General features: G+C 45.5%; 1 protein-coding gene across 2 annotated transcripts; it reads left to right on the forward strand.

Moving 5' to 3' along the window:
• The first annotated feature begins 6,299 nt into the window (after positions 1-6,299).
• Ccdc153 (coiled-coil domain containing 153) lies at positions 6,300-12,966 on the forward strand. Of its 2 annotated transcripts, XM_027411913.2 has the most exons (7): positions 6,300-7,051; positions 7,319-7,398; positions 7,910-7,975; positions 9,070-9,189; positions 9,645-9,737; positions 11,666-11,796; positions 12,781-12,966. In XM_027411913.2, exons 2-7 carry the CDS (start codon positions 7,329-7,331, stop codon positions 12,907-12,909), a joined length of 609 nt encoding a protein of 202 aa, XP_027267714.1. In that variant the 5' UTR covers positions 6,300-7,051; positions 7,319-7,328; the 3' UTR covers positions 12,910-12,966. The 2 variants fall into 2 exon arrangements, with proteins under 2 accessions (XP_027267714.1, XP_035299492.1); XM_035443601.1 differs by lacking the exons at positions 6,300-7,051; positions 7,319-7,398 and adding an exon at positions 7,425-7,468 and having other exon boundaries at positions 7,905-7,975.
• The last annotated feature ends 211 nt before the right edge of the window (positions 12,967-13,177 follow it).

Below are 13,177 nucleotides of genomic sequence, written 5' to 3' on the forward strand. Positions count from 1 at the left end.
CAGCTTTTTAAGGACTCAGTAAGCCCCAGAAAGGCTTAAGGTTTGGGACACCTGAGTCTCAAGCTCTTTCAGCCCCCCCCCCTTTTTTAAATTTTTTTTTAAAGCAAGTAACTGTCTTTTAATCTTTTTCTTTCTGTAGAGTAGTTCCGTTTCTGGGAACTGAATATGTATTTAAAGATTCTACTGCTCAGCGCAACGCACTGCCAGCACGAGGCCTCGCCCACAGAGCCTGTGAGTGTGAGGCAGCTGGGAGCGCTGGCCAGAGGGGTTCTTGTAGATAGGGAACAGAAATTCAGCACCTAGTCGCTTCCACTTCCCTAATCTTTAGACTTCACTGGAAGAACTTTGAAAACAAGAACTTCTTTCCAAAGACAGAAGTGCCCTGCCTTGATTTGCCAATCATTTTTTTTTCTTTTTTTTTTAAGCTCCAAAACCCTGACTTGTCATTAAGTACTCGGTCCCTCCCTACACCTCTCTTGGCTCTTCCACCAAGCCCTTGAGCTTATCCAGCACTTCTTCAAGAGAGAAAATATGTCTCTGAACTCCAAAGCTACTCAGTCTCACAACTTTGGTTTGCAAATCACTCTTTTTTTGTTTTGTTTTGTTTGTTTGTTTGGGTTGTTGTTGGTTTTTTTTTTTTTTTCCAAGACAAGGTCTCATTATGTAGCCCTGGTTGTCTGGGAACTCACTATGTAGACCAGGCTGACCTCAAACTTCCAGAAATCCTCCTGTCTCTGCCTCCCAAGTGCTGGGATTAAAGGTATAGTGCTACTAAGCCTGGCTACAAATCAATGATCTTTATCTAAGACATTTCTGAATCTTTATTACATTTCACATCAGTAGAATGCCCTTTTATCAGTTTCATTGTTTTGGTTTTTTTTGTTGTTGTTAATTTTGGTTTTGGTTTTGGGAGTTGGTTGTTGTTTTGAGACAGCCCTGAGTGTTCTAGAACTCTCTATGTGAACCAGGCTGGCCTCAAACTCACAAAGATCCTCCTGCCTCTGACTCCCTGGTGCTGGAATTAAAGGCATGCCGCCACCTCATCTAGCCTTTTACCATTTTCTACCTAGAAAAAAAAAAAAAATAGAAGAATCTACCAAAGAAAAATCTAGGAAGGCAACCCTCTAAAATTAGTGTCACAACTTTGTAAGGCACATGCCCCGCCCAGTTGACCTTCTTTTGACTCCCTGAAATGTTAAAACCTTCCTCCCTGACACTGTCAGTTCATCTTGTCCTGACAGAAGCACACACACTCACAAACTGAACTTTTAAGCCCTTCCCGTCTTACTTAAAGTTGTATACTACTCCAAGACACACAGATCCTAGGCTGGTAACACAATAGTTACATTTTTGTCACCATCACTGTGTATATTCCCTCTGCCTGGAATGTGTTTCTAAGATCCAAATCATTCTTCACAAATCAGTTGGGCAGAGCAAGCTGGTGCAAGCCTGTAGTCTGAGAACTCGGGAGGCTGCAGTTTAGACGGAAGAGAGGATTTGATCCCAACCTGGTTACACAGGGAGACCCTATCTCAAAACAAATTGAAGACACCAGTTCAAGCATCCCACAGAGAAAGCTAGTCCTTCACATCTCTAAATCGCCTCTTGTTTCTTCTGGGAATTAATCTTAAGTCACATGATAAATGCTATAAACTATCTTGCCAATTTTGGATCTTCTATGGTGCTTGGTATTATATGGGTACACCAGGGTATTTTTCAGTCCCCAGATTCAATGCAGTACAAGATATTTACCTATGGAACTCTGTGTGTGTGTGTGTGTGTGTGTGTGTGTGTGTGTGTGTGTGTGTGTGTGTGTGTGTGTGTGTGTCTCCTATGGGCTCACAAACTTGTCTAAATGTAAAATTCACATCTCCGGATTGGTTAAGATTTCCAATCTAGATCAGGGTGGTTGTGCCTTTAATCCCAGCATTTGGAAGGCAGAGACAGGCAGATCTCTGTGAGGCTAGCCTGGTCTACAGATTACGTCTCAGAACAGCCAGGGCTACACAGAGAAACCCTGTCTTGAAAAAAAAAATGAAAGAATAATAATAATATTTCCAGTCTGAAGCTGGGAATGGTGATGTAGGCCTTTAATCCCAGTTCTTGGGTGGCAGATGGTAAGTTCAGAATGGTCTATATAGTGAGTTCCAGGACAGGCAGGGCTACAGAGAGACCTTGTCTCAAAATTAAAAAAATTTAAAAAAAAATTTCCTATCCATGGTCTTCAGTAAAGTCTACATGGCATGGACTTATATAGCATACATTTTGTTTCTGCTGCAGCAGGCCATATTTCTTTCATTTTGGTTTGTTTGTTTGTTCATACAGCAGTGTAAGAGTTCATCGAGATAGAAGCACCTGCACTGAATCCTTAGGAGGAGACATTCCAGCAAAACTCTGATTTGTGCTTGTTGCATGCTTGTTATAATTTCCTGTATGCACAGTGTCACCAAGAGCTGCATCTGTCCCAGAACCTTCACTGCTAGCTTGTATGGAGGCTGCCAACTTTCCCCTAACCATGGGAAAGGGGGAGGATTTGCCAGAAACCTGAGTATCCATCCATCTTGATACGGTGACCTTGACCCTTCCTGCCAATTTTCTGGTAGAATCATGGCTGTCACAGGAACAAAAGACAGTAACCCAAACACTGGAAGCCTATACCATCCCCAGGTTCAGCAGTGCCATCCTCGATACCTCTAACCTCTCGTGTGTCTATCAGAGAAGTGGCCAAGGGCCCAGGAGCTCTTTTCCCCAGAGGGAAGTAGTAAGAAGAAATGAAAAACCACACTATGTTTTATACTTTTTAATAACTTGAAGTGCAACCCAGATAAGATGGACACAGTTTTCTAGTTTCAGAGATTGGAGAGCCATACACCTCCAGGCCTTTGTAAAATTGTCTACCATGGCCAGAAGGACCCCCACCCACTCCCCAAACTCCCATAAGCTTTTACTAACCTTACTGGACCAATTCCTCTCAGCAAGTCCTTCAAGCTTACCAGTCACCCTTGTTGACCCTCCCAGGTATCAGGAATAGGCAGGCTCTCCACTTTCTGGTGGTAGCTGCCCGGATAACCCTGGATTGCAAGTAACAATCCTAAACTTACTTAGGAAACAGGACCCTTTGCAGACATACTGATAAAAAGAAAAGAAAAGAAAATACCCAGGGCCTGGGGTCTCACACATACTTGCTTAATCCACACCATGTAAAAGTTAAAAAAAAATGCATGGACTACATCCAAACAGACTTTCTCACATGTTAGTTAATGATATTCTTTCTGTGCAGAGACATCTGCAACCAGGAAAATGTTTATCATCTCTCCATCCTAAGCAACTGTTGCTTTCTTTTTTCCCCTCCCCCACTCAGTATTTGTCCTTTAGGTGATAGGTCTCACTTTATTTCCCAGGCTGACACTGAATACCTGGGTCAAAGGGTCCTCCTACCAGAGCCTCCCAAGTAGCTAGGACTATACAAGTGTGTCACTCTGCCCAGCTCACAGTTCCTGTAGGCCAGTGGTTCTCAACTTGTAGGTGGGGACCTCTCTGGAGGTTGAAGGACCCTTTCCCAGGGGTCTCCTAAGACCATCTGAAAACACAGATATTTATAAGTTATAGCAGTAGCAAAATTACAGTTATGAAGTAGAAATGAAAATAATTTTATTATGGTGGAGTATAAGATATTTACCTATGGAACTCTGTGTGTGTGTGTGTGTGTGTGTGTGTGTGTGTGTGTGTGTGTGTGTGTGTTACATGAAGAATTGTATTAAAGGGTCTCAACATTAGGAAGGTTGGGAACCACTGTTGTAGGCCAAGGCCATTGAGTCTCTGATCAGACCATATTTCTTTTAATATATAAATAACCAATCTTATATTTGAAGAAAAACAATATGTCTTCTCAAAGCTCTTGTCTAGATCAGGATATGATGGTGCACACCTTTTCATTCCAACCCTCAAGAAGTAGAGGTAGTTTGAGGCCAACCTAATCTACATAGTGAGCTCCAGACCAGCCAGGACTACACGGTAAGACCGCGTCTCAAAAACCCAACAGCCCTCCTGGATAGATCTAATTCAAAGAAGACAGGGAGCCAGCAAGATGGCTTAGTAGTGGGTAAAGGTGCTTGCTGCCAAGCTTGATGACCTGAGTTCAATCTCCAAGATCCAGATGGAGGAAGGAGAGAACCAACTCCCACAAGTTGCCCTCTGACCTTTACGTGTGCTCTATAACACAAACACATACTACATGTAATACACATTTTAAGATTTGTGTTTATTAATTTTAATAATCTGCCTGTGTGTGTGCACATGAGTGAGTCTTCTGGAAGAGCAGCTAGTGTCTTTAAATACTGAGCCATCTCTCCAGCTCCCAAAAAATTTTTAACAGAAAAAGATAGGTCTACTGAAATGATCTTTCTAATTCTCGATTCTATGCTGAAGTCAATGAAGAAAGAAAAAAGAAGGATTGATCTTTTTCTCAGTTTTTATTCGTAAATATTTATATTATTTGTTTTCTGGATATGTTCTAGAAATGGGGGTGAAATGCTGAACACAATGCCATCCCTATTCTGGGTTACCTTGGGACCAGTTCATCACGTGACAGGTGGCACTCTTTTTTTTTTTTTTTACTTCACTTCACCTTGACCTCAAACCACATCCTGATTCTGCACCTGAGAGTCAGTTGACTGAACATATCTGTAAAACAAATGCTCTTCTGAGGCCTGAGGTATTGCTTGTACTCTGTCACTTCTATACTCAATGTGTTGTTCCAAGCACCAACATGAGTGACACAGTGACCCAGTGAAAGAAGTCCCAAACGTGCTCCTCGTACAAAGGAAAGGGCAGGAACTCCCATGTATTCTAGGGCAGGAAGAGGAGATTCTGAAGGAAGAATAAATAAAAACATGGTGGAAAGTGAGAAGAAAGATGTCCTCTATATCTGGGAAGTGTGCACAAGGCTCACCAGCCCCAAGTTCCATGGGTTGTAAGCACCATAGAGGCAAGTCTGACTCCTCTCTTCCCTCTACAAAATGTACAGAGTGATGGCTGGAGACATGGTCCAGCAGTTAAGAGCAAGCACTGCTCATGCAGAGACCCCGACTTTGGTTCCTAGCACCAACCATACTGATGGACTGCCCACAGCAGCCTGTAAGGCCAACTCTAGGTGCTCCAATGCTCTCTTCCAGCCTCTTTGGGTACTGCACTCACATGCACAAACCCACACACATATAGCGAAATGAAAAATTAAAATTAAAAATCTTTTCTAAGATCTCTAAAGTGCCATGGGGTTAAATAAACACTCATTGACCTTCTGCTTCTTCTTCACAGGTGAGAGATCTTCCTCCCACGTCTTATACCTGTTTCTGCAGATTTGCTTCTGATAATATGCAGTTGACCAAAATTCTGGAATAGACAGAAGTGCCCAAAAAGAGTCTGTAGATCCCATAATCCACAGGGAAGAAGGAAGGCTTACTGTTCCATTCTATGTATGATGCCATTGTGATGCCCAGTAATGGCCCGGTTCCAGGATGGAGCCCTCCCAGATGGAGGGGGCAATAGCAAGCTACCCCATCACACTCTCTACCCACAATCAATTTTTTAAATCATATGCAAGATGCTAGAAGGCATCCCCCAAAGAGAATCTCCCCCATATTGTGCAAGAAATACTAAACTGCAAAATTTAGGAGACTCTGGTCAAAGCAAGTCCACTAGAGGGAGCACTAACCAACTCTATGCTGCAGAGAGCTTGGGGGCTTCTAAACACCCTGTCTGCAGAGTAACCTCACAGAGAAATAGGGAGAGTGAGACAATTGTTGAGCGGGAGAGAAAGAAGTCCTAGAAACACACCACTGAGTATATATATATATATTATATATATATATATATAATATATATATATATATATATCCTTATTTTACATAGCAATCTCGGTCCTGTCTTCCCATGCCCACCCACCCCCATCCCATTCCCACTGCCGTCCACTCCCCAGGGAGGGTAAAGCCTTCCCAGGGGGATCATCAAAGTCTGTCACATCATTTGGGGCAAGGCCTAGGCCCTCCCCCATGTATCTAGGCTGAGAGAGTATCCCTCCATAGGGAATGGGCTCCCAAAGTCTGTGCACTAGGATAAATACCGGTTCCACTGCCAGAGGCCCCATAGACTGCCCTGGCCTCCCAACTGACACCTATCTTCAGGGGGCCTGGTTGGGTCCTATGCTGGTTCCCCAGATGTCAGACTGGGGTCCGTGTGTTCCCACTTGCTCAGGTCAGCTGTTTCTGTGAGTTTCCCCAGCATGGTCTTGACCCCTTTGCTCATCCCTCCTCCCTCTCTACAACTGGACTCCAGGAGGGAACTACAAAACTTATACACCAAGAAATCCAAGCTGAGCAAAATTAAGTAGCTCAGTTCGCAACTCTGCCTAATTTGTGGCCTCCTTTCTGGGTCAGCATCCCCAAGTCCACAGCTCTTCTCTGTTCTCATTTCTCTTAAGTGGAAAACTCTCAACTACCTGTGCCAGCACGTGTTTCCTGCACAAGCCACAGATAGCATTTCTGAAGTAGACCTCAAGTTCTAAAGCAAATCATGTCACTGTGTTCATGAGACCTCGGGATATAAAGTACCTGCAATGGCTACTTTCCCTGCCTTTCTTCTCCATCTGTAAAGCACTAGCCTCTCACACTGGATGCTTCTAGATTTCTAGACTGCAAAGTCTCCAGATGATAGGCAGTGCCTGTGTAGACATGAATAATAGCTATTCAGCTCCAAGACCTTTTCTTTGCGGGTAGGAGGGGAATCTACCTACACAGGACCTTTGTGTGAGTCAATTTAGCCCATTCTACCTGCCTATGAACACAGTGTTTCCCGGTTGCCTGGGCAGCAGGCAGTCTCCAGAAACCCAACATCCCAGTTCTTGGTCCTGCCTCTTGGGGAAGTTTTTCAGCCTGGATTGGCTCCCAGGACCCAGGCTCCTTCCTCCCTAGGCTCAATCTGCTTGGGACTCTATCTTTCCCAAGGAGTGTTATTCCCCAGGGAGACAGCACTCAAGCAAGAGAAGGTCCTCCAGGTAGGAAGGGGAAGAATAAGCATGTTGGGGAGACAGAAGGGACCAGGTCCAGAGATTTATCTTCTCTAAAAGGGCTGTCTGCTGCCCATAGAATTGCTCTACCTCCCAGCCTTGCCTGGGGTTCCCAGGAGACCAAGAACCAAAGCTTCTAGAAAGTGTAAGATACACTGGAAGACTAGAATTCTGACTGCCCCAAGACCCCTACCTCTAGGAGTCAGGAGAGCATTTCTGTATGCAGACCTACACAGAAGGTCTTCCCTCCCCCAGGGCAGCAAGGATGCCACCTAAAACCAAAGGAAAGGGGAGAAAAACTGGGGCACAGAAGAAGAAAAAAAAATCAAGTCCTGGTGAGTCACAGGGCGTGTCTGTGACACAAAGGTCCTCGGAGGGAATCCAGCCCTCTGGGCAACAAATGGAGTGGGTTTGTTTTGGTTTTGTCTTTTGTTCTTTTGACACAGGGTCACTATGGGACCCAGGCTGCCCCAGTCTTCATAGTGACAGGATTACAGGCGTTGCTACCACACTTGGCTAGGGTGAAGCTTCCTGGCCCTCCTCTGCAGATCCTTGCGTCCAGATTCCATGGGGCTGAGGAAGTGGAGAATGCCTCCTTCCCAAATTCCCCCTGGAGCCCCATCTAGTTCTTTGCCCTCATCATATTTTTCACCCTTATTTTGAGCACCCACCGTGCACATGGTGGGTGAAGACTCTGCCACTCAGCCGTAAATTTGTCAGATTTGCCATTGGGCCTCCCTCATCCAGCTATCTTCCTCCATCACGAAGGAAGAAGTGCAGGTGCAGAGCAGCACTGGGGTGAGGCCGAGAGAAGGATAACCTGAGACTATTGTCTTGCCAGAACAGATGCAGAGGCTGAGGCCAAGCATAGGATGGTCCTGCTGGAGAAGGAGCTGCTTCAGGACCACTTGGGTAAGAAGTTTGAAGCCTCAGGAGATGGCAGAGATAGAAGTCCTAGTTAGGGTCATCGTTGCTGTGATGAAACACCATGACCAAATCAACTTGGGGAGGAAAGGGTTTATTTGGCTTAAGCTTCCAAATCACTGTTTATTATTGAAGAAAGTCAGGATAGGAATCCGAGTAGGGCAGGATCCTGGAGGCAGGAGCTGATACAGAGGTCATGAAGGGTTGCTGCTTACTGCCTTGCTTCACATGGCTTGCTCAGCCTGCTTCCCTTTTTGTTGTTGTTGTTTTATTTTGTTTTGTTTTTCGGTTTTTCGAGACAGGGTTTCTCTGTGTAGCTTTGGAGCCTATCCTGACACTCGCTCTGGAGACCAGGCTGGCCTCGGACTCACAGAGATCCGCCTGCCTCTGCCTCCCGAGTGCTGGGATTAAGGCGTGCGCCACCAATGCCCAGCTCAGCCTGCTTTCTTATAGAACGCAGGACCACCAGCTCAGTGGTGGCACCATCCACAGTGGGTAGGCCCTCCCCATTAGTCACTAATTAAGAAAATGCCCTAAAATCTTGCCTACAGCCTGATCTTATGGAAGCATTTTCTCAGTTGAGGCTACCTCTTCTCTAATGGCTCTAGCTTATGTCAAGTTGACAATAAACTAGCCACCCAATGTATGGAACATAGGGCATTTCTGGGTTCTTGGGGAACTGGAAAGTTTGAACTGTGTGCAGGGCTAAACCAAGATAGCCATTAATCTATTTGCAAGATTGTGAGGAAGGGCTAGGCAGTGAAGATCAATGAAAGAAGCTATCTCCCACCCCTTCCCCCAGCTGGGAATAGAATCACAACTTCATTCATGATAGGTAAGTAGTCTACCATGGAGCTAACCTGCAACTTGGGGAAGCCATTGTCTTATAGTGGCCAGAACATGGAGGGATTATTGACTTAGGAATGAAAACCCTATGGGTTTTGGGGCAACTAATAAAGAGTATACGAAATTGACACCTGTCACCAAGTTCACAGAGGTGAACTTAGTTCATGGAGGCCATGGTGATTGGTTCTGTAGGACCCACAGCCAGACCTGAGCATGGCTCTTGACACTGTCCACAGCTCTCCAGAGGGATGAGACCCGCAGAGCCAAGGCTTCTGAAGAGAGGCTGAAGCAGAGGTTGCAAGGGCTAGAAGCTGAACTGGAGAAGGCCCAAAGTGAAAGGGATGCTGTCTATGCAGGTATGATTTGATTGGCCAGGTGGGCAGGAGACAAAGGCATGGAAGAGGACAACCATGAAAATTGGGGAATTCAAGGAAGGGAAATGAAGAGGAATCTAACTGCCATACCCTACCCTCTGCTGTCCCTGCATAGGCAGGGTCCTGAGAACCAAAGACAGATCCCTGGCAGAATGCAGATTACCACATTCTAGAATGTCTAATGCTGCACGCTTGATATCTGTGTGAAACACAATGTAGCCATGGCCCTTTACCTTTATTTTTGGGAGTAAGTGGCAAGAAGGGCCAGGGTCCCCACTTTTAAGCTGATGTGTGGGGTAGGGGGACGTCTGGTTTCCAATCTCCCAAATTTTCAAGGTCTCCCAAGTTTCTTAGTTCTGTTCCTTGAGTGAGACTTTTCCCCACATGCAACCTCATTTCCTTTCTTCATGCCTCTATCCCTATGGTTCCTACCTCAGAGATGAGCCGCCAGCGCCGGGCCCTGCAAGAGGAGTTGAGGACCCGAAGCAAGCAGCTGGAGGAGGAAGTGAGAAGCCTACGGGAGCAGCTAGGTAGTCCCCATCGCTCACTCTTATTCCCCAGGCTCACAAACAATCATGGAAGAGTGGACTTGGGAGGTCCTTCACTTGCTGTCTACAGTCTTCTGGTTGAATTTTAACTAGGGTCACCTTCACCCTAGCTTTTCTCTGAATTGAGAGTTCAGTGGCACAAACCCCTATGTGAGGGGCTGGACTTGGCCTCTCTGGGAGTTTGCTCAGTACTTAAGAGCACTTGTTCTTACAGAGAACCTGAGCCAGCATCCTCATAGTGGCTCACAAACCATCTGTAACCTAAGTGATAGGGGATCTAATTAAAGTCCTCTTCTGACCTCCACAGACACCCACAGGATGCACATACATACATGCAGGCAAAGCACTCATACACATAAAATAACAAAATAAATAACTCAAAAAAATAAAATAAAAAGCCCTCCAAGATAGAAGTAAGGAAAGGTAGGACTCTCACCCCTTTTCCCCCTTTGCTTAATCTCCCCAAACCCAGCAGTTACCCCCTTCACTGCCTTGTCCATCCTAAGCAAAACACATTTCTTGTTAGTTTAGCTGACCTTTGCAACCAAACTACAGAAAACAGTAGACTTAATTTATTTTAGTATCTTCAAACTTGGGCACCTGGTAGAAGGCCTTAAATTACTACTTGTTAAATCAGTGAATATACCAATTAAATAGGAAAACAGGTCAGAAGAGGGCATCAGATCCCCTGGAACTGGAGTTAAAGATGATTTTGAGTCACTGGGAACAAAACCTGGGTGCTCTTAAACACTGGGCATTGCTCCATCCCCTCCTGACTCTTTGTAGTCCTCAAAAAGCCCAAGGTGGCCTCGAACTCACAGTGATCCTCCAGCCTCAGTCTCCTGAGTTGTAGGATTACAGATGTGAGCTACCACATCCAAAATATCTTCAGTTTCCGCTATAAATATTCATGAACTGCTTATACAGGCCAGGGATTCCATCTCTAACATTGGCCTTCTTTCAAATTAAAATTCAACATTTATTGAACACCTGCTACATTAGGTGTTTTGTCATCCATTTTCACATTTAAGAGTCATAGCAAACAAGAGGAACGTATATCATTTTCTCTCCAAAGATAAAGAAGGGGCTAGAGAAAGGGTTCAATGATTATGAACACTGGCTGCTCTTCCTGAGGGCCTGGCTTTGTTCCCAGCACCCACATGGTGACTTACAACCATTGTAATTCCAGTTTCAGGAGATCCAATCCAATGCCCTCATCTGTCCTCCACAGGCACCTGCATACATATACACACATGGGGAGGGGGGGAGGGGAGGGATAAAAGTTTTTTAACAGTTTATTTATTAAGTATAGTGTTCTGCCTGCATGCATGCCTGCACACCAGAAGAGGGCAGCAGATCTCATTATAGATGGTTGTGAGCCACCATGAGGGTGCTAGGAGTTCAACTCAGAACCTCTGGAAGAGCAGCCAGTGCTCTGAGCCATCTCTCCATCCCAATAAAATTATTTTTAAAATCCAGATATAAAATTAAAAATAAAAATATGTATAAAGATAGAGAAACTGCACCACATTAGTTGGCACAAGTCTATAATCCCAACCCTGGGAGATAGAGGGAGGACGATCTGGAGTGCAAGGTTGTCCTTGGCTACATGGGGAGTTTAAGGCCAGTCTGGGCTACATAAGACCCTGTCTTAAACAAAACAAAGCCAAACATTTAAGTCATGGAGACCCAGAGATACTTGTCCCATGCTGTATATGTAACAATCACCAGACTTTGGACCCGTCTCCTGTCTCAAGACCTCTACTCACTCTGCCATACCTCAGTGAGTCCTTATAGACCTGGGGGAAGTTGATGACCCTAAAGTCTGTAATGACTCTGTCAAGGTTGGTTACTGCTCTTGGTGTAGTGTCACCATCCTGTCCTCTTTATCTTTCTGCCCTGCACCCTAGAAACATGCCAAAAGGAGGCTAAGACAGCAAGGGAAGAGGCTGAGCAAGCCCTCAGAGAGCAAGATGAAACCCTGTCTCAGCTTCGTGCCCACGTGGCAAACATGGAGGCCGAGTATGAAGAAATCTTGCATGTAAGCACCACCCCCTGGAAGCCATCTTCTCAGGATCCCATAACCCTCCATCCCTATGCTCCCAACTAGTGTGATGACCCACAACCCAAGGGAGCCATCTAAGTATAAACAGAAGATACAACCATTGACAGAGCCAGTGACTTATAATCCCAGTACTTGGGTGGCTAAGGCAGGAAGATTTCAAGTTCAAGGTCAACACTGGCTACAATGTGCTTGCTATATAGCTGCTACATAGTGAGACCTAGACCAAAATAATCAGGGCCTGTGAGTATAGGTCAATGGTAGAGCTCTCACTAGTATGCAAGGCCATGGGTTCAACCTTCCCAAAAGAGGGGAGGGGAGGGGAGCAGGAAGAGGAATGGGGAGGAGGAGGAGCAGGGAACAAAAGGAGTAGCACAGGTTTGTAATCCTACTATTCAGGAGGCTGAGGCAGGAGGATCATAGGTTCAATCAAGACCAACCTAGGTACAGAGTTCAAGGTCAGTCTAGGCAGTATAGTAAGAGATTCCACCTCAAAATAAAAGGTAAAAAGAGGGTTTGATGGACAGCTCAGTGGACAGGGTGCTTGTCTAGCATGTATGAGGCCTTAGTTCCATCCTGAGTGCTGAAGAGAGAGAGAATAATGGGCAGCCAGGAAAGGTAGCTCATGCTTGCAATTCAGTACTTTGGGAAACTGAGGCAGGAGAATTCTGAGTTCAAAGCCAGCCAGGATACAAAGCAAGGGTATCTTACAGAAGAAAGGAAGGAGGGAGGAAAGGAAAGAAGGAAGGAAGGAAGGAAGGAAGGAAGGAAGGAAACGAGAAGGAAAGGAAAGGAAAGGAAAGGAAAAGGAAGAAGGGAAGGAAAGGGAAAGGAAGGAAGGGAAGGGAAGGAAAGGGAAGGAAGGGAAGCCATTGGCAAAGAACTATTCCTAACCAAGCTGGGCAACCTAAGGCAACATTCCCCCTTCCCTGTCTCCGGGAACTGAGAGCTTGTTGTTCACAGGGCAGCCTGGACTGTCTCTTGGCCAAGCTGAGAGCTGCCAAGCCTCAGTGGGATGCAGCTGTGCTGAGACTCCACACCAGGCACAAGGAGCAACTACGTCAGTTTGCTCTCAACCCCCTGGAACTTTGAAGCCATTGGCCCCTAATTTCTGAGGCCTAGCAATAAAGCGACTTGGAGTAGAATTCATCAGAAGTGTGGATTGTGGCCTTTAGCATTGAGGAACAGCTCTCGTGGGGACATCTATATTCTGGGTTAACCCCATTGTCCCACTGTTCTAAACACTGAACAATAAGAAATGGAAAAGGTTCTAAACCCTCTCCTACAGAAACTAGATCCCATTCCCTTAAGCCTGGAGCACCTTTGGTTCCTTTAAACTACCATGGCTTATCCTCACTAA

This window comes from Cricetulus griseus, chromosome 4 (assembly GCF_003668045.3).
Source record: "Cricetulus griseus strain 17A/GY chromosome 4, alternate assembly CriGri-PICRH-1.0, whole genome shotgun sequence".
Taxonomy (NCBI): domain Eukaryota; kingdom Metazoa; phylum Chordata; class Mammalia; order Rodentia; family Cricetidae; genus Cricetulus; species Cricetulus griseus.